Genomic DNA, 22,061 nt, shown 5'->3' on the forward strand with positions numbered 1-22,061 from the left:
CATATCACATTTCAGTCTTCTGATTATTAGTGGTCTGAGCATTAGAACTTTGATATTCACCTTGGCCTCCCCTTCTTTCTGGCACAACATACCTTTACTAAATATTTATGGAAGCAAATATCAAGACAGTTTGTTTACATTTTAACTTTCCAACCAGCTTATAGACTAGAAGTATTCACAACCTTGCTATTGACAATTCTTTATAACTCCTTATAGTATTGTTTTGTACAGAGTTGGTATACAATAAATATCTGCAAAATTTAATATACATATTAGCATATTTCTTATTTCCAAATTAATTTAGAAAGTTAAAATGATACCTGTAACTCCTTTGTTTCTTGACGTTTCCTTTTTTCAGCTTGTTCAAACTTTTCTTTCCATACTCTTTCCAAAAACAAAAAATAGTTCAAACATCTACATATACATCTTTGATAAGCAGAGATGACCAATAAAGTTTAGGAAACTATATAGTAATATTTAAAATATGATAGTCTCAATGTAGGCTGTCCTATTCATATGAAAAGTAGAGAGAAAAATAGACTCAGCATCCTCTTAAGGTCCCTCCCAGTCCTCTAATTCCACAGCAACACATTTAGCATTTAAGGGATTGACTATGTTCACCTTTGCATTTCTGCCATGTCTCTCTCCTGCTGATGGAGTTTCATCCGTAAGGATGTGATTTCTTGCCGACAAAGCCTATATCGTTCAGGGTCAATATTCAGATTGTTTCTCTGAGCAGCTTTTAGCTTTTCAATTTCTGCTTTCAGTTCTAAAGATTTACAAGAAGATGCATGATTAACAACATTTGATATACAATTTCCATAACAGGCGTAATCATCCAACCTTTTATTTCACTTGAAGTTGGAGAAATCAGCTTTGCTTTACTATGATTTATAAATCTCTTCCAGGTCAAAAGTGCTCCCACATGAATAAATCCCCTGAATAATAGGATGAACATATAATGTAGTCTCCAAAGTGGGAAAATTCTGAGGTAAAGAGAGCATTATTAATTATACAGTACTGGGACAACAGACATAAACTGGAATTATCCTAGGCAAACCTTACTTAAAGACACATGGGATAAGTGGGCTTGGTGGCATACCCTTGCCATCCGAGCCTTCTGGAGACCCAACACAGGAGGATCCCTGGTCAAGCTCAGCCTGGTCAATTTAACGACTGTCTCAAAATAAAAAATAAAAAATATAGCTCAATGAGAAAGCTCTGGGTTGAATCCCTCATACATAAAGGAAAAAAAATGACAAAGATGTAAGATTGTTTAAGCTAGATTAAGGAAAACAGCCCCATCAGTAAAACAGAAGAGATTCAAACGGAAAACAACGGACTGTGGTTAGGAAAACTGACTCAACTGATTCCTGTTTCATACCTCTGAAGTGTTTACTGTCTTCAGCTGCTAAAAAGACCCAAAGATTTCTGCACAGAGCTGTGAACACCTGTAATCCTAGCTACTAAGAAAGGAGGGAAAAACAATAAACAGCTCCACTGTTAAGGTTGCTGCACGCACTTAGGACTATAAGTTGTTTTTTATGCTTGTTGTGTCCCCTTTATCTACATTATTTTCTATGGTCTTTGTCTAATTGATTTTCCCCTTAGTAATTATTCTTATTCTCACTGTGCTACCTTTTTTCACCATTGTAGGCTCTCTGGCTAAAATCTATTATAAATAAGTATGGGGGGGTAGTTTTTGCTTCTCTGAAAATTTGCATACTTTAAGAGTGGGATTATAAATAGCTATGGGGAAAATCTTCAATTTTCTTAAAATTATCCATTTTAAGACTAAAATTAGGGGGCTGGGGATTTAGCTCAGCGGCAAAGCGTCTGCCTGGCAAGCGCAAGGTCGTGAGTTCGGTTCCCGGTACCGGAGAAAAACCAAAAAAAAAAAGACTAAAATTAATATGTGAGTCTGATTGGTGGCAAAATAGTTTTTTAATTCTGAGAAAAATATTCACCTCTAATTAACTTCGCATTTATATCCTCATTTACTCTGGCGATGTTGACTATCAGACGAGCTTGGTTAGCATATCTAAGTGTGCTTAATGTTTCTTCTATGTTGCTGGCAGCAGGGCTGATTGTAGCAATCATTGCAGTTTTTGAATTTCCACCTAGACTTTCTTTTAATAACCTTCAAGGAAAAAGTTCATAATTAGACTTTGCTTCTACAACAACCTAATACTAGTTATCTCAAAAGCAAAAAACAAACTAATAAGGTATATAATACAGTGTTATTCTCTTCATTCAAATACCATTTAAAACTTTTTTGGTATTTATAGCTCTTTTGGTGGAAGGGGACGGGATCTTACTGTACAGTTCAGGCTGGCTTGAGCTCACTATGTAGCCCAGGTTGGCCTCCAACTCACAGTGATTCTCCTGCCTCAGGTTCCTGGGTGCTGGGAGTATAGACGTGCACCACCATGCCCAGGTATAGCTATTTTTAGATCTCATAAACACTTTACCTTCTCTTACATCTTTCATATTGTTTCATGAAACGAATAATCTATGCAGATGTTTAAAACATGCTTATCAATCAAAAAATTAGTAAGATATTTCTCCCCCTTAAGAGACTACGGACTACTTCAGAAAAGGGACTATATGTCTTAATCATCTTTACCACAACCTTTTAAGTCAGGTGCTCAATAAATGCTGAAAATCATGATTAGACTTATAAATAAAAATTCTGTGTGGACTATGTGCAAAAGTTTTATTTTAGAGAAAAAAGAATAGAGAGCGTGGAACGAATTTCACTATTCTAACTTTTCAAAGGGAAATAAAACAGATTTTCCCTTACAGGTTTTAAGGGAAGAACTATATTATAATTAAAATTATAATGATTTAATTGTAAATAATTAAAGATTACACATCAGAGCTGAAGCACTGACCCTAAAACATTAGATACTGCCTCAGCTGTGTTACGCAGATTACTCTTTCTGCATATCCTCCTCTCCACATACTGCGGAGGTGATTTCAGACCTCCTACCTAGACCAGCTCACAGACTCACCTACTTCCCACCATTCTCACAGTCATATCCTCAAATTACTCCCTTCTTTCATGAATTAATAAAACCTGGGTTCGGCCCTGGGTCGAGGCCTTTGTTCCAGTTAGCCATTATCGTACCTGAACTTAGGACCCCTCGGCTCCACACAAATACAGATATGCCTTAGTGTCTTTATTCCCACCATGGGTCGCACTGGAAGTGGTAGATTGGAATTAACTCGCTAGAATTCCAATAATTTTTCCATGTGATTACAAATATAAACTTTCTGGACTGCAATGAGGACCAGAAAGTGCTCTCTATACATATTAGAAGTAAAGTGCAGAATACATTCACTAATTAAAATACTTATCAAGCACTTATGTGTTAACCATTGTGTTGCAGAGAAAAAAAAATTATTCAATTTGACTGTATACACAGTAATGTTTGATAATATGAAACATGTTAGACACTAACAGTAATATCTGATATACAGTAATATTTGATAAGAAACATGTTAAGACACTACAGTAATGTTTGATACACGGTAATGTTTAATAATATGAAACATGTTAGATACTAATACAGTAATGTTTGATACACAGTAATGTTTGATAATATGAAACATGTTAGATACTAATACAGTAATATCTGATATACAGTAATATTTGATAAGAAACATGTTAAGACACTACAGTAATGTTTAATAATATGAAACATGTTAGATACTAATACAGTAATGTTTAATACACAGTAATGTTTGATAATATGAAACATGTTAAACACTAATAAAATTAGTTGTTTTAGACTTGTATAGTACATACATGTATTAAAGACTTTTACATTAATAATTTAATCCTCTCTATAATCGTCAAAGATAGGTGTTGACAATAATCCCTATTTTACAAGTGAGGAAACAGGCTAAACTATTAAGTGATTTTTTTCCAGTCACAGAGCTTCTAAGATGGAAAGCTGAGATTCAAACTCAAGATAGTTTGGCTCTGGAATTCATATTACTAAACATTTTTCTCTATCCCAAAGTTGTAGGAAGACAGTTTCTCATTCTGTTCCTCACAGTATTCACTGTACTTTATATAGTTCTTTATAGTTCAAAAGATACTTGCCACGTAAGAACAGATTCACGGTAAGGAATAAAAACTCTCTTTCGGTTTGCTTGTTCAGAAAGTGCAGATATAACTTTTCCCAAAGTTAGTAAGGACTTGTTAATGCTCACACCTTCCTGTATATAAGATAAAAAAAATTTTTTTTCTTAACTTTTGAGCAACAGATTTATTTTACAACATATACTTCTCCCCTAAGATAGTTACAGAGTAAACATTTTTTTTCATAAACTTTCTTATGACTTGAAAGTTATTTTCTCTGAAAAGTAATCATAACCAAAAAGTATGTACTCTGAACCACAACAATAGAGTCTATAAAGAAAGCTACAGCTGAAGATACTTTTTTTGGTCAAGTAATTCAGTTTTCATTCTCATAAAAACAGTGTCCCCTGAGCAGAGGTGCATGCAAAGTGGTCAGATTTACATTTTGATGAGAGGAATCAAAGTGTGTCATGTAGCTATACTGTAGAAACACGCTACTAATTCAGTGGGAGCCTGCCTTATTGCTAATATCTTAATTGTAGAGATCTGGTTACTCTCAGATACATGGCTTAGTGTACTCTGCTGCTTTATGTCTCATTTTAAATTGAGCATTAAGGAAATGCAGTATTGTAATTGTAACTTTGCCAATACTTATATCTAGAGGTCTGTTGCCATTTTTATCTTCAGTGAAATTTTTGTTCCCAAGAAAGGCAGGATTACAATTTTTTTTCTAACAGATTGAGTTGGTGAAGTGTGTTCTTGGTTATCAAAATATTCTTATACCTTTGAGGTTTTGAGTTGGTGAATATTCATGATGTACAGAAAAGCTTGACACACATGGTACAAACTCAGTTACACAAAATGCTATGTTGTGTAAGTACACAATGGGACCTACAAGAAAACATCCAGCTAAGCTGCTTATGACTATGAATGACTGTTCTTTGCTTCTTGTGTTTTTATTTCCTGTAATGCACATATTAACTTTTTAAAAATAAAGATTATTTATTTTAAAACTTAAAAAGAAAAACCCAGTGCCCCCTGGAATTTCATCAAAATGAGAAGAGCAAAGCAGGTGGTGGCCATGGACCCGTAGTCTCAGCTACTTAGGACACTGAAGAAGGAGGATCGCTTAGGTCCAGGGGCTCAGTACCAACCTGAGACGCACAACAAAACCTCATTTAAAAAAGAGAAGAGATTAGTATTTCTTTTACCTTTAGTCGATCTTCACTAGTGTGGGCTGCAGAACAGCGCTCACTGCCTGCCAGGTCTACCAGATTGATGCGGCTTATTATTCTGTGATCATGTTCTTCCCCTTCCACGGTTTCTGTCTACAGCAAAATGATATTAAAATAATTTATGTTCTCCTATGACTTGCCATGAGTAGCAATCTTTAAAAGACAAGCCGGGCGTTGGGGTGCACACCTGTAATCCCAGCACTTGGGAGGCTGAGGCAGGAGGATCATTGCGAGTTCAAGGCCAGCCTGGGCTACAAAGTGAGCTCAAGGCCAGCCTGAACTGCATAGCAAGACCCTGTCTCAAAAAGACAGAAAAAAAAAAAAAGACAAAGTTATACAAGATTGTATATAATTTACTTTTACAACCATTCCTTCTTGTCACCAGGTGTGGTAGCACATGCCTGTAATCCCAGTGCTTGGGAGGCTGACCTCAGGAGAATTGTTGTGAGTTCAAAGCCAGCCTGCTCTACATAGTGAGAGCCTGTCTCAAAAAAACAAAACAAAAACCAAATATAATCCTCCAAAAAACCAAAAATCCCTCCTTTCATATGTAATAATTTATAATGGATAAACACTCAGAGTCTACTGAAGTAAATACAACTGAACAATGGTTGGATTATGCTAAAATTTTAAAAATGACTTTAAAGGGATTAAAATCCATAACTAATTAGTTATATTAAGCAAACAGCTATAAATATAAAGCTTACACAAAGATGTTGCTTATACTCAATATGTTTAAAATCAATGTAAATAATCAACAGCAGAAAAAAACTTGAAGAATTATAATAGCTAGTGAAATACTGCATAACTTTAAAAATTATCTCTGAAATAGTTTTCATGGCATAAAAGTGTTAAGAGATTTTGTGAATTTGTTTAAGTATGATTATAAAGCAACTGAAAGATTACAAAACCAAAAATGTTCATAGGAGTTTGAATAGTACAACCTATGGTTGAATTATTAAAAATCTTTTATTTCCAGATGTTTCCCCAAAGATTCTATAATTACCATATATTATTGATAATATATTATCATCTGCTGATAAATTCATACCAATAATATGATAATCAAACACTGACTTAAATAACAATGATTAGCATGCTGCTATATATGTCAAAAGTTCTTCAAAGTTACTGTGTTTATTTTCTAAAATCCATTTATGTTTGTATGGAGTATAGTTATACAACTATACTTTACAAAAGAAAATAAGTGAAACAAATGTATATACTATCTTACTTATAAAAATAACCAAAAAAAAAAATGTACCTTGGTCTGGGTCATCACCAGGGTAAAAACTGAATGAGAACGGGAGCTTTTATCATTCATACCAGTCGCAGCAGTTGCCCTTTGTTTATTTCCCAGTTCTAGCCAGCTCTAATAAAAAAGGAGGAAGGATGGTCAGGTAGGCAGACTGTAATTTATTGGGAAAAAAAAACTAAGGAGCAATGAAGTTAAGAAAATATATTTGCTTCTTATACACATTTGTAACCCATTTATAATTAGTTTACAAAATAACATTACTGTGTTTATCTTATCTTTTTATAAATTATTAGCTTTGCCTCTTTTTTTCTTTCACAAAAACCTGAATCAGGAAATAATACCCTTAAAAAGCTATTTCTATAACTCAAACTGACATGATGGTTAGTATTTATTTTTAACTCAGAACAGCAATTCTTTTGAATAAAACTCTTAAAAAATCAGTACACAATAAATTAACAAGATTAACCTTACATTTATGCAAACAGCATGAATTAAGGGAAAACATTCTTATAAACATTTATCAGTATGCTCTTTCTATTAAAAAGAAGATAAAATACAATCACTCTTACCTGGATATCGGAGTAAGAACTAATAACATTCCTATGTTTTAAGAAGTAAAAAAACAAAATGAATTTTACTGGTGACTATAATCTTGTTCTCATAAGAAAGTAAACTTCCAATTACATAATTACCCTCTGACAATCACAATAGACCAATTCACAAACATTATAGTAATTCTCCCAGAATCTTTCATTGCATGCACCACTGTACCTGCTCATTTTCCTCTTTTTTAAAGGGCAGGAAATAAAATACTGCTCTAATTGTACCAAAAAGTATGACTTTTCCTAATAAAACACCTTAGCAATATCATAACATTTAAATCTAAATCATAACACCAAAAAATATAGATGTAACACATACATAGATGGACAGGTATCATATGTATGTGTGGATGAAAGTATTTATAGGTTCCCAAAAGAATACCTGACTTATTGAATAGAACTGAATTTATACTGAATCACGTTTTCTTTCCTTTAAGAAAAGCATTTCAAATGTTGAAAATGGAAATGACTCTTGGCATGTGTAAAATTCTTAACACATTGCCTTCTTCCCATTACAGATTAGACAAAAAAAGAAGACTGAGAGGGACATTTTAAATTAATGAGAAGATAAAAGGGTAGAAAATCAAATATTTATTTCATATTCAGTTAATCAATACTCTATGCAGGGCACTTTACAGATGATGTAAAAGATATAAACAAATATAAAAACAAGAAATACTATGCGGAAGAAGAGAGAAAATTTAATTGGATAACTTTAAGGACAGAAAGCTAAATAGTTGTCCAGGGCTTCAGAGAGAATACAACAAGGGTTATGAAAAAGCAAGATTCACTCCAGTGATTTATTTCCTCCTTGCTCTTCCTGAGCCAAACACTTACATTGACAGAGCTTCAACAAATGGTCCAGAAACAGGATGCTCTCTCACTCTCAGCTAGTAGAAACAAATATTACCAGAGTTGAGAGTCGGAAAAATATTTCATGTAATCATTTTTTTCTATATTTTGAGTTTAAGGTAAAGATTTGTCTTTATTTTGTCCAGAAATACAAAGATTCTCACAAAAATAAATCTGTAAGAAATAGCTTCACCATCAAGAACTATAGTTGCACAATATGTAACAATATACTACCCATCAAATGTTACTAGTTTTTTATTCTTAAGTTAAATCCTGTGATAGCTATTGTTTTGTATGCCTCTAAATCGCTCTAAAACATTCATTAAATTTCATTCATTTGTTTTCTTTCATTTTTGTTTACATTTAAACTTTGTGCCAAGAAACTCTAAAACACATAGAAGTCATAGAAGAAAACATCATTTTGTAAGTTTCTGACACTGCCAATAGTAAACTGCCTGGTATTGGGCAAGTGTGGTAACTTTAGATTCTCTCATTTATTCTTCTGAAAGGTCCTTTGTGAAATTTTAAAAATATAATAGTTTTTTCAAAAGCTTAAATCAATTTTGTAGGTTATCTACAAAATATAATTTTGCTAAACAATTCACTAAAATATTTATTATAAAAAAAACTTGAAAACATTTACTGTTTTTGGCTTACAGATTTGAGATTTTGGGTTTGATTTAGGTAATCCAACTAAGTCAGAACAATTATTTCATTTTTAATTTTTGCACATACTGTACTTGATTAAAATAAAGACATTAAATCTTAACCAATTTAATTTTCACCAATGATAATGTTCAGCTTATTTTCTAAATAACAGTGTAGTAAAATGTATATCCCAAGCCTTTGCTGTTAAGTAAAAGCATTTTAGTAAAATGTTAAGCTTTACTATTCAAAGAACTCAGATAATTATACATATTTATAAAAAGAGAAATTGAATACAAAAATGATAAATTGTTTTAATCTTACTGGTTGCTTTCTCTGACCATTTTCACCTTTACAAACCAGAAGGTCATGAATTTTTTCATTATATACTTCAAAGAAGCTCATTTCAAAATGATAGCTGACCTAGTAGAAATAGAAATTAGAATTCAATTTATTTTAAAATTCTTTGCATGTTTTACAATCATGTATCTGGCAGGGGTCTAGTATTTGAAATATATAAAGAACTCTTATCACTCAACAACAAAAAGATAACACGTTTTAAAAATAAGGAAAAGACTTGAATAGATATTTCTCAAAGAAGATATGAAGTGGCAAATAAGCACTTAACAATTCTCAACATCATTTGTCACTAGGGAAATGGAAATCAAAACCACAAGGAGAACTCACTTTGTATTCACTACCATGGGATAGTTGTAATCCAAAAATAAATAAATAAGGAAAACATTAAGCGTTGATGTGGATATAGAGAAATCAGAACCTTCTTACACTGCAGGTAGAAATCCAAAATGGTGGCATTACTGTGGAAAATGTTTGGCAGCTTCTCAAAAGGTTAAACACATATTTACATGTGTCCTATTTTTATGCATCCAAGAAAAATGAGAATAGGCATTCAAACAAAGGTTTATACACCAACGTTTATAGTAGCTCTATTCACAAAAAAGTAAAAACAAACCATACCACTGGTTTATGTTAACCATATACTGGTATAGTCATACCAGTAGATATTAACCATATCGTTACATACAGTTAACCATGTACTGGTATAGTCATACCAGTGGATATTAATCGGCTATAAAAGGTAGATATTAATCAATAGATATTAATCAGCTGTAAAAAGAAATGAAATAATCACAACATACTACAACATGGAAGAATCTCCAAGACATTATGCTAAATGAAAGAAGCCAGACACAAAAGGTAACATCTTGCGCAATTTCAGTATTTGAAGTATCTAAAATAGGTAAATTCATGGAGACATACAGCGCATTAGTAGTTGCCAGAGCTTAGGGAAAAGAGGGAATAGTTGTAACTACTTAATAGGCAGACCTTGAACTTGCAATCTTCCTGCCTTAATCTCCCAAGTAGCTGGGATTACAGGTATACACCACCATGCCTGAATCAGGGCTCTTTTTCTTTTTTTTAATGTTATTTTCCTGCTTAAAATCTTTCCCTAGCATTCTAGATTTCTAGGGGCTTGATTTATGAAGTCATTCATGAGCCAAGTTCTGTCTGCCTCTCTGGATTCATTTCCGGTCACTCTCCACTTTCAAATTCCACGCTTAAAACAAAGTAAACAATTTATGGTTTCTCAAGGGCTCCTCATTTCCTTGGTTTCAAATCTTAATGCTGCTCCTTTTGACTGGAATGTTTTCTTCCCCTCTTTTTTCCCAAGGTAATAATTGATATATTCTTCAAAAACAAGCTCAGTCACTCCCTTTTCAAAGAAAACCTGTCTCCCTCCAACCTTACATATTTCTTACTTTCTTACTTGCAGTGGTTTGAATATGTCCCACAAAAGATCAGATGTTGGAAACGTAATCTTCAAATTCATGTCATTATGGTGATGCTATTTGGAAGTGGGACTGTGGAGGGAAGTGAGGGTTAAATAAGGTCCTGATGGTGTGACTCCCACGACAGGATTAATGGATTTACAAGAAGAGAACTGTGCTTGACCTGCCTTCTTGTCATTTAATCCCGTCTGGCATTTAATGTAACAAGAACATCCCTACCTGATATAAGTGCCTTGATACTAGACTTCCAAGCTTCCAGTACAGTGAGAAATGTTTTTCTTTTATAAATTTTGCAGTCTGTGGTATTTTGCTATAGCAACAAAAAAAGGACTAAGACAATGTTATATCACAGTATTTTCTTGAATTTATTTAGCATTTAACTGACTGTATTTGCCTGTTTACTGGCCCATTTCTCTTTTGTATTATCTTGACTATAAAGATTATGTCTTCTAATCCTGCAATCCAAATTTAGCACAATATTTTCAATTTTCCTTATGAAAGTATAAAAATTATAAATTCCCAGGCTATACTCTAAAACAACTAAGAATCTCCAGAAAACATTTTTGGCAGGTGTGCATATATGTAAACACATACACACCCACAAACACAGACATATACCCACAGCCCCCTTCCCCCAACACACATGCTCATACCTGCCCCTGCCATGTCCCTGGTGATTTTTATGATCAAGCAAAGTCTAATAGACTGCCTGGCAACACCAGATGCTCATTAAATTCTTGCTGAACATAAGAATGAATAAGTGAAAAAGCACCAGATACGGTCCAGGTGTGCTAGAGCTGAAAAAGTATGCTTTTAGGTTGAATCTGGGTTCAAACTTCAGCTTCTCTACTGTTTCTGCTTTGCATTGTCCAAGAATTTGCCTGCTGTCCTTACTTAAGTCTGTGCACCTGACTGACTGCAGAGACCACACGTGAGCTACTACAGATACACCAAGAAACAAAACAAAGGTGGAGAAGACAGAAGAGATAATGCATCTATCACCACATCCACTCGCAAAAATTGCTTCTGAATTTAGAATCCTCATCCTCCCTCTCTGCATCACTTTTTGAAAAGACAGTGATCTACAAATGAGAACAGTATCGTTTACATCTCATATTAGCTAGTTCCTTGGTAGTCATAACTCTGATTTGAATTTGAGCATACCTCTTGGGTTTGTTTTTTGGCTACTTGAGCAAAAAGATCTTCACAAAATCTTGGAATTATTCCTGGTTCTTCACTAAATCCCATCATCCTGAAAAATATATTATGAATAAGAGGGAAGTAACACTAATTAGTTTGGGGGATATAAAGAATTCTTTTTGGAAAAATGCGTTGCAGAGGAAAGAGAACAAGTGAATTAAAGATCACAGTTAATATCTAAGAATCAGGGTACTAGAGCTAAATCCAACTAAATCTAAATCTTAATTCTACCAATTATTAGCTGTGTGACCTTGGGCAAGATACTTAACCTCATTAAACCTCAATCTCTTCTTCTTCTGTAAAATTAGAATAATAGAAATATCTAATTCAGAGGGTTGTGGTGAGAAAGTACTGCGAAAACCTTGGGCACAGTGCCTAAAATGTAGTAAGCACGCAGTAAATGTTAGCTACTATTAAAATTTCACATAGTTCCTTCTAGGGTAGGTATTATCACAGCTACCATTTATCAGATGCCCTTCTTTTCAATATTTTTTACATTGTTAATTGACACAGAGTAATTGTACATATTCATGGGGTACAGTGATACATTTCAGTACATGTATACAATGTATCATGGTCAGATCAGGATAATTAGCACATCCTTTACCTCAGACATTCTCTTTAGCTATTTTGAAATATACAATCAATTATTGTCAGCCACAGTTATGCTAATATGCTACAAGTTGTCTCACTTTTTAAAAAACTGTTTTATATATAGGAATTTTTTAATACAGCTAGGTACTTATATAAAGCAAGTGTACATGAACACTGTCTACTTGATAAACAAGTGGCCCAAAATTCTATCCAGGTTCATGTCCAGTAAGTTAACAGATACTCACACAGGTCGACACAGGAAAAATGTAAGTTCCCAAGATCTGCCAAACACTAGACAGAGACTAAGATGCCTTACTTCTAATTATCACAATAACACTTAATAGTTATCATACTTGTAATACTTGTGAGTAAAATTCAGCTTACACAAGAAATATTAATTATAGTAAAATGGAGCCAATGATACATTATCTCATATGTAAACTGGAAGAAAGAGGTTAAGTTATTCCTACATTTGCACAACACAGTATATAACAGATCTATGTGGTTTCAAAACTATGTTCTATCAACCATGCTGCCTCTCACACAAAAAAGTAAGCATTTCTGGATAGCTGTATGTATAATACAACTTACGTGTATGACTTTCCAGAGCCAGTCTGACCATAAGCAAAGAGACAGGTGTTGTAGCCTTCAAAGGCTCTTTCTAGAAGTGGTGCTGCCAATGTCTCATAGACAGTCACCTGGCTAGCGTAGTGAGGATGACACTGATCAAAAGACCAGAATGAAACATCATAAATGAAACTATAAACTTGCTTCATGTCAGGATGTTCCACGATTATTTCTTCCCCGTTCATGAAGACCACCTGAGATGCCTTTTCAATCTTCTCTCTTTATAAAGAAGCATAAGGGAAAAGTTAAGTTGTAATTATTGTGGGTGCTATTCCCACAAAATATAACAAGAACCTCAAAAGAAGCTAAGCCTACCATTCCTTCAAGGCAACATAGTTATTTAATTTTATGTGGAAAACTAGGAAATGCAATTTAGGTGGGTTTCTAAAATATGTTTCCCATAGCTCTCATACCATTACTCCAGAAGGAAATGGAGTTTCAGATTTCTTGTCCAGAAAACCTAAACTACTTGGACAATATTCTCCCTGTTTTTGTGGGAAAAAGGTATACCTTTTCCCATCCCACCTACTATAATCTACCTACATACTTTATTCAAATCTGGAACTATCTTTATTGCAAAGTTCAGAGGTACATCTCTATATAAACCAGGCATAAAATACAAATACAATTTCAATTAACTCAGTGCAATATAAATTTAAATCATAAACTTATTTTGGCTACTAGCTATTTATACTGTTAATCTAAAAGTCTCTCCTTCCACTAGATTTTTTACCTTACAAATTACAAATCTTCAATTTTTTTTAGTTTTTTTCCTCATCCTTCTTCCATCTCAAACTTAGGCAGTAATCTTTTACTTTAGATCTGCAGAAAAACATTATCATTCCTTTTCTGGGCCCAGATGTCAGCCCCTGCCCAATTCTTCCACCCCCGCAAGCCCACCCATACCCTAAGAAGCTGCTCTAAATCATAATTTATCCTGGAAATCCCTTGCCTCATCAATTTGACAAGTGCCATTTCAGGGATTGTCTGATGAGTCTAAAACCTGGCAATTGGTAGTTAACTAAGTTCTCTTCAGTAGAGTCATCCATCTAGTGTTTTACTCCTACCAACTCTGTTCTATTAACTCTTCTCCTTTCATGGTCCTGGAGGCAAAGAAGCTAGGCTTTGCAAGTTAAGTTAGGCTTCCTGACATTTTCACACTGACTCAACCTCAGTTCTCCCTCTTAGTACTAAAACATTTCACTAAGAAGTCCTTACCCCACTGTGTAGCTTGCCCTTAACTGCTCACTCTCTCCACCTTCAAACTGGAGGTTCCTTCCACAAAGCAGTGGTCACCACATCCACTTTGAACTTGCTTACATAGCATCAACTTAAAAACTACTGACCCTCTAAAGTTTTTACTGTCTTCCCTTAAAATATTTTTAACATAAATAAATTCCACCTTCACATTTGATTATATCCATCTTTTTCAACTCTTTCCAATCTGTGACTATATCCACAATCACCTTTTATTTAAAAAAAAGTTTTCCCCACAATCACCTTTGGAGAAGTTTTCATGCACCAAAATCAAACTAATAAATCACTATTTTTTAATGACAGACAATGGTGCTGATGATCACCACTCTGTAAAGGGTTTAGGAAAGACACCTTTGGAAAATGAGTAGGTTGTTGTAGATGTTTTAGTGTGTGTGTGGTAGTGGTAGTGGGGATTGAACCTAGGAATTTAGTACTGAGCTATACTCCAGCCCCTTACTTTTAATTTTGAGACAGGGTTTTTCTAAGTTTCTCAGGCTAGCCTCAAACCTGCAATCTCCTGTCTCAGCCTCTCAAGTAGCTGGGACTATAGGTGTACAATACTGCACCTGGAAGTTATGGCTCTTTTTAAAGGATTCATTTTTAAAGAAGTTCCTACCATACATCATAGATTGAAAGCAGACTGTTTTATAGAATTAAGTGACTCCTAATATATCCAGAGAACCATACGTATAAAAAAATAGCAATTACATTTTTATAGCTAATCATTGTTTCTGATTTGAAAATCTTCCCAACAAGCTTGAAAACACATGAGTACTTTCTAAAAGCAGAGAGGAATTAAACACACATTACATGGTACTACCTTGGCCTTAAATTTAAAATATATAACATACCTTTTGCTGAAAGGCCTTACACGTACTGCCACAGTTACTTGACTATTCTCTATTTTTAGGAAGTCTGTTTCTATAGAGGTGTTCTGAACTTCAGTTTCTTGAATAGGGAGTGTATTTTTTTGAGAAATTTCCCTTTTACTTGAAAGAAGAGAACTTTTTGGCCTTTGTTTAACTTGAAGGCTAGGCGTCCTATTTTTCAGTATCGATGTACCTGAGCTCTTGAGCTGAGGCAGGTCATGCTTCGGTGTCGATTTGTATTCTGTCATACATTTCACAGGGTTTCTTTTGTCTAAACTTCCAAATTTACTTGAATTTTTTGCAATGTCCTTCCCAGTACTAGGATGTAAGTTTCCTGTTCCAGACACTTTGATATTCAAGTTACTCTGGATAGGTTTTGCTGCCAGTGGTCCTGGTCCACCAGCCTCCCTCTGATCCTGGGAACCCACAAGTGTGCTACTGCTTGAGTGCTTAAGCGTATTTTCATTTGCCCCACTGGGGGCAGAAAATGTTTTATATTTCTGATCAACCATTAACATAGCGTCTTTTGAGTCTTCAGCTATCTGTGTAGAAGATGTAACAAAAGAATTTTTATTGTTATTTACAAACTTTACATTTGTCCTAGTTCTCTGTGAAGCACAATTACTTTCTGTTTCACTTCCCACATCCTGCCGTGTTTTCCACTTCGCAACAGAATCTGCTTTAGCTGTTTTCCACTTTTCTACAGAAACTGTTTTAGCACGACGCTGTAGAGTAAGACTTGCTTCAGCTGTCTTTTCAGTTGTGTCTCTAGACTCACTACTAAGTAAAGAGGATTCTTTGTTTCTTGTAGCTCTTCTCTGAAGTGTCAATCTCTCTGTAGGGTTAATGGTAAGGGGCATATCTCCTGTTGTTTTACAGGCAGAAATAACATAAGTGCTATTTAAGTCTCTGATTGTACGTGCAGATCTCAATAATGAATCACCCTTTTCATATTCTGACATCTCTGACTTCAAAGGAAACTTGAATCGGCTACTGTGGGTGAGGGTACTCAGTGATGAACTCTTTTGGGAAGAAGGAACTTCCAGGAAATCACGGTTACTTCTATTATGAATAGTGTGTGCTGACATTTTGGCAGCAAGTTCTTCTTAAAAGAATGTTAAGAACCTAAACTCTTCTTTGGATCTTCATTTGATTTCCAGCCATTTCATATACATGTTTCCCAACATATCTGCTGAACACACACATACACAAAAACAGATTGCAGATTACAAACATGCTTGGCGGGCAACCCACTTTCCAGGGCCTCCTCTGTCCCTCTCAGATAGAAACTCTCTTTCTTGCAATAATTTATTTCTTCCTACTCTTAAAAAACAGAGTGCTTCAAAAATATTGAGAATCTCCTACTGTAAAAGTAAGTTCTCCGAGGTATACGTTAGAATAAATCACAATCTCCAGCTCAGATATCACTTCCAAGCAGCTTCTGACAAATCTCTGTCCTCAAAAGGCTTCCAGTGACTCCTGAACAATTATTTATTTGAGTGATCTATTGTATGCCGGGCTCTGTGATTCATGCTATGGACTTCAAAGACAAGATCCTTGTTCCTATTTCTTTAGTCTAGAAGGAATGAAGATACAAATAAGCTTGAGAGCAGATAAAATGCGCCAAGTGGCTTAAGCAATGTTAAAAAGTGAATGTCAGTATACAGATAATTGTTTTTAATACTCCCAGCTTGGGGAGTAGGAAGAAAGACTAGAGGAAATCTTGGCACCTAAATCAGAGTCGAGAGCAAAGCATTTTTATAAATACCTGTTTAGTTGCATGTTGAATACAGAAATTAAATAGATGTCACAAGACAGATTATTCCCAAATAATTACCGTAGATATTAAATACTTTTAATATAATTGCTTGTGTCGAGAAAAATTATGAAAGATTAGAAAAGAAGATAACCTGCCCTTTATCAGACAATAAGCTAGACAAAGGTGTATGCAAATATAATCCCAACATTATCCACCAGGTGTTATAATTTAAAAGAAAGAGAACAACAGTGATAGCTAAGAGAATTAGCTTTCAGTCAAATATGCATCAAACTTCTTACATGGATGTAAACAAGTCTTTAAATTTGCATGTCTAACTTGTAAATGATACTGGCTCAAACTATTCCGGAGATTATTGCTACTGAAGTACAAATCAATAAAAGCTCCTCTTTAAAAGAGTCTTTTAAAGTCTTACAAAAATAAAACAAACATCATTATAAAAAATGGTCAGCATTCATAAGCATCTCTTGTCAAACCTTCAGCAAAAGTATATAATTTTTCTATTATAAAGTGAATTTAAAGGCAAAATACATTCTGGAAATGCTGCAGTTCAAACCATTTGCTAGTTACACAAAACAGTATGGTTCTTGCAGAGTTTTGCCATCAGATTTGAAAGAGGACTGGAAAGAATACACGAAAAGTAAGTCACAACTCAAACCAGAACACCCGCAGGTTGTGTTTTCCTCATCTAGTCATTACCGGGGTTGGGGCAAATAAGGTACCTCTCTCTCAAAGCCAACCGACTCCGCCCGACTTCGGGGGGTAGGCGGGACCCAGCGGCCCTGAGGTCCGGCTTCCGGGTCGGGACAGAGTTGCTGCCCTGAGCCCTTCTTCCAGGGACCCCTTTGCAGCCGACCCGGAGTTCAGGAGACAGAAGCGGGGTCCTGAGCTAAGGCCACTCGCTCGCGCCCGCAGCGGAAGGCCGTAGGGGAAGGATCCGCACGCACTCCCTCACACTGGTACTTCGGCCCCAGCGGGGTCTGCCACCTCGGGGATCCCCCGGAGACTACCCTCCAGTCACTCACCTACCTCAGCGCCGGCTCCCGCCGTGGCCGCAATTTGAATGGGCGCCTCGCCTTCTGATTGGCTGCTTGACGTGGCGTCCTGCGCCGCGCCCTCACTTCCTCCCGCCCCCGCCCCCGCCCCCGGAAGCGCCGGTGGTTGGGTCCCGCCCTCATCAGCCTGGCAACCGTGGGGCGCTGGCCTGCGCACCTTCGCATCCTACAGAAAGGCGCGCGGGAATGAACCGCAGGTTGCACCTCGCTAAAACGGATTTTAAAGAAGAAGAGGGATAGTGACAGTCGTGTGGACCCCTGATGAAAAGAAGCATAAATTCCGTCTTACAGTCGAAGACTTAACATTGTAAATGATTATTACGTTTCCTGATGTTAACCATAACAATACTTGGCTAGTATTTCCTATGCAAGGCGTATGGTGGGAAACGTAAGAAATACCTCACCCCATTTTTTGTTTGTTTTCTTAGTTTTGAAAATTTTGTAAGTATCGATATTATCCCCAGTTTACTGAAGAGGAACTGAGGTTTAGAGTAAATACACTTGTGAAAGATCGGACAGCCAGCAGGTGGCTTGACTAGAAGTCAAGCTATGACTCAAGTTGATGTCATACAATTTAATTCCGTTTCAATAAATTTTCCAATAATACTTTGAAACAAGAAAAACATACTTTCTGAAAAACAACAATTCCCCGTGAAGTACTCTAGCCAAATACATACTCTAAAGCAATATTTTAATGGGCAAAAAAATGCAAGTAATGGAAATTATTCAGTGGGATAGAAAAGGAAATCAGAAGAAGCTTCAATGACATAAAAAATAGAATGGATGATAAAGTAGTCATTCTAAAACGCACTCTAAAAGTTTTTCCAAAATTGTATTAAAATTTAGTTATAAAGATACCGTCAGAAAATATATGGCAGATGTATTGGGGAAATATTAATTCAGTTTAGAAACAAAAGAGGATATAACAAAGAAAAAATCAAAAACATAATTTTAATTTATGTATGATTAAAAATAATAAAAGTAGAATGTAAGACAACTGGGAAATGTAATAAATATTGAAAGAGATGTAAAGGTCTTTCAATTTTATAAGGAAAATAAATGTATAGACTATAAAATGACTAATGATACACCACACAAAAATGATTCGCATACATACAAAAATACTTGATATAAAAAGAGTGCAAACACCCAAACATTAAACATAAGTTTTTTTTAAATGTTCACATAAAAAACTTCTTTTTCATTTTAGTGCTGGTGATTATGCACCAGAACTAAAAGCATACATTTTTGTGGAGTATCTGGAGTATTCTTGAGGACAGACACCTATCTGTTCATGGTTTATCCCCGCTGCTTAATATGAGTGTTGGTGTATAGCAGATGCTCAATAAATATTTTTGAGTAACTAACAAACTCTTCTACAAAGCAGTATAATAATATATTGAAAGAAACAAAAGACATTCATACCATTTGACCTAGACATTTCATAAGAAAATATTTTAGTAGAAACCAAAAAGTTCACCAGAATATTCTTACTCACTCCAAAGTGAAAGAAATCTAAATGTCTAACCATAAGAGAACACTGTGTTTAAAAACCAGAAAGAATAACAAATTATGTTACAATTAATGTATCCATTTAAATTATACAGTAACTGTAAGTTAAGCAGGATTAGGCAATGCTTGGTCCACAGATGGAGCCCTAATCTGCCCGCCAGATTTCAAGCTCAAGGTGAAGTGAGGCCTAGTCTATCTCATCCTACTCTCCCTGGTAACTGGCAATGAGTCTTTATAGGACCTTCACAAAACACTACCTATACTACCCCTCCTTTTTTCTTCTCTATCAGAAACTTTTGATTTAATTCTACCCATGGGATTAATATTCCACACAGTCAGAGGTGACTTGTGAGCCACCTCCAGGTTGACTAAGAGGGATTTTAATCTCTTAGTGAGTTATAAGTTGAGATGGCCCTTTTCTCTGTAGATCCTGTTCAAAGCTGGCTAGCAGAGAAAGTCACTTAACTGTGGAGTGGCTCAAGTTCCTCAGCTAGAATTGCGGATGATAATGCTGCCTATCGGGAAGAGACATAGTGGGGACTGAATTGGGTAATGTACGAAAAGTGCTTAGCATAGTACTGGCACAGAATTAATGCTCAATAAATGTCACCTACTAAATTGCATCACCTGATGTAACTCTCCAAAGCACTGAAAAGCCCCATTCAAGACTAATGCTGAGAAATTGTGAGCTCTCTATTATAATGATAACACACATTTTATGAAAAAATGAGGATTATGTCTAATCCCTAGAAATAACCAACAAGGTGAAATATTGAGTCCTTTTGTAATGGCCTCAAAACAAGGACAGAACAATGAACTTGTTAGCTTAGTACAAAGGTTCTTAGTTGAATCCTCAGCACTGCATAAAGAGCAGTATTAATCTTGGTTTTGCTTCAATTTGATTAAATTTTTAATTAATGTAGACCCTGTGTGCTTTTGGGTTTTTTTTAAGGAGAAAGAGAAAAGAGAGTCTAGGAAATGCAGGTTTGTCCAGGACAAGATTTTTAGGGTAAACAACCTGTCACTTCTCAATTCATTTTAGGCCTTGGTCCTTCTGAAGCAGTGTCCAGCATGCCGCCTTTGGGGAGCCTTCTCTAACACCTAAAATCATCAGGCAACATCAGAGCTCTGCTCCCCCAGGTAGGCAGAGGGAGTAAGGTGGCATATACCTGAAGTACCAGAATTCTGGGAGGCTGAGGCAGGAGGATCACAAGTTTAAGCTCATAGTGGACAACTTAGTGATTTAGTGAGACCGTGTGTCAGCATGAAAAAAGGTTTGGGGAGGTAGATCAGTACAAAGGTTCTTAGTTCAACCCTCAGCACCACATAAATAAATAGCCCTACATTTTCAAGTCTGTTTTCAAGTGTGACTCATTAAAATATTAGTTCCTTTAGCAGATTAGAGTCAAGGATCTGCATGTCATTCAAATTATTTTATTCCTATGACCCTGGCTTCTTTGCTTCTTCTTTTCTATTTAGCTTTTATTTCATAAGTACAAACTTAACTGTGCAATCCAAATAAACTTGGAGTAGAATAAGGAAAACATGGAACCTGAAGAACTACAGCCAGAGCACAAAGATGATAGGATATTGCAAGCAGAGGAGCTGTGAGGGTGCTTGCATGAGCTACCAAAGGAATGGTCCAGGGGTTAAGATAAATGCAAATTCAAACTATTAGAACTGTCCACAGCTGGAAAAGACATTCTTCTTTCTGGTTTTGACTTTTATGGCCCCAACATGCACCATGGGATCCACAACGTTCTTGTCCTCCTTCACGTTCCCAAAGGACCAGGCTTGGTGATGCAGGTTAAGAACTGAGAATCACTGGCATTCACTCCAGCATTTGTCATGGCCAAGATGCCAGAACCTATGTGCTCCAGGATGGAGTTATCATCAAATTTCTCTCCATATGTAGACTCCATATTAGTGCCTCTGTGGCACATAAACCACTACCACCTGCCACATACATCCTGGAAGAATTCTGTGATATCAGAAACCCTTATCATTAAATGTTCTCTCTCCAGTGCTCACAGCTGGTTTTGCAGTCAAATGCTCTACCACTGAGCTACATGCCCTCACAGCTGGTTTTGGAACTTTGTCCACAGGCATCTCAATGGAGACACAGCCCAAGGGTTGGCCTGTGATACTCAAATGTTAAAGACCCAGGTGGGCTGACCATGGCTGGCAGCAGGCAGTATCAAGCAACAGTGGGGTCTGCAAAGCTCACCCTTGGCTTCTCTGCCTATAAGATGAGGAGAAAATACATTGATGAACATCAGTGATTGCTAGAGAAATCAAATTGGGAACATGGGAAACACTTTTCTCTGCAGTATTGAGGCTTGAACTCAAGGCCCTCATGTGAGCTTCATTACCAGCACCACCCCTCTTTTTGACACAGGGTCTCACTAAATCATTGAGTTGTCCAGATGAGGCTTAAACTTGTGATCCTCCTACCTTAACCTTCCAGAGTACTGGGATTATAGGCATGTATCACCACACCCAGCTATGTGAAATAATATTTTAAAAGGTGTATTACTGTCTATAAATTTAGGTAGTCATATGTCTTAACTGTATACAGTTAATTCTCAAATATCTGTAGGTACTAAAACAGGTCATGTATATAAAAATGGATAATGTATATGAGCCTTAGCACACTGCATACAACATAAAGACTCCA

The 22,061-nt window shown here is 35.8% G+C and overlaps 2 protein-coding genes across 8 annotated transcripts in view; one reads left to right on the forward strand and one right to left on the reverse strand.

Moving 5' to 3' along the window:
- Positions 1-17,924, reverse strand: part of Kif14 (kinesin family member 14) — a 59,622-nt gene extending 41,698 nt beyond the window's left edge. For 2 of the 7 annotated variants that reach the window (XR_001236838.1, XM_013522030.1), the window contains exons 1-13: positions 17,843-17,924; positions 15,023-16,616; positions 12,879-13,133; positions 11,658-11,745; positions 9,007-9,105; positions 8,023-8,075; positions 7,153-7,183; positions 6,590-6,697; positions 5,302-5,418; positions 4,112-4,227; positions 1,968-2,140; positions 622-769; positions 321-384 (exon numbers count right to left, since the gene is read on the reverse strand). Coding sequence is in view for 6 of the 7 variants with exons in the window: in XM_013522030.1 (XP_013377484.1) it covers positions 321-384; positions 622-769; positions 1,968-2,140; positions 4,112-4,227; positions 5,302-5,418; positions 6,590-6,697; positions 7,153-7,183; positions 8,023-8,075; positions 9,007-9,105; positions 11,658-11,745; positions 12,879-13,133; positions 15,023-16,128 (2,358 nt within the window). In the remaining variant the exon portion in view is untranslated. The other 5 variants (XM_013522033.1, XM_013522042.1, XM_013522039.1 and 2 more) reach the window with 5 other exon arrangements.
- Positions 1-22,061, forward strand: part of LOC102003619 (tubulin alpha chain-like) — a 118,138-nt gene that overhangs the window by 63,944 nt on the left and 32,133 nt on the right. The gene's annotated exons all lie outside the window — the stretch shown is intronic.

This window comes from Chinchilla lanigera, unplaced genomic scaffold, assembly GCF_000276665.1.
Source record: "Chinchilla lanigera isolate Chin_1 unplaced genomic scaffold, ChiLan1.0 scaffold00005, whole genome shotgun sequence".
NCBI classification, from domain to species: Eukaryota; Metazoa; Chordata; class Mammalia; order Rodentia; family Chinchillidae; genus Chinchilla; species Chinchilla lanigera.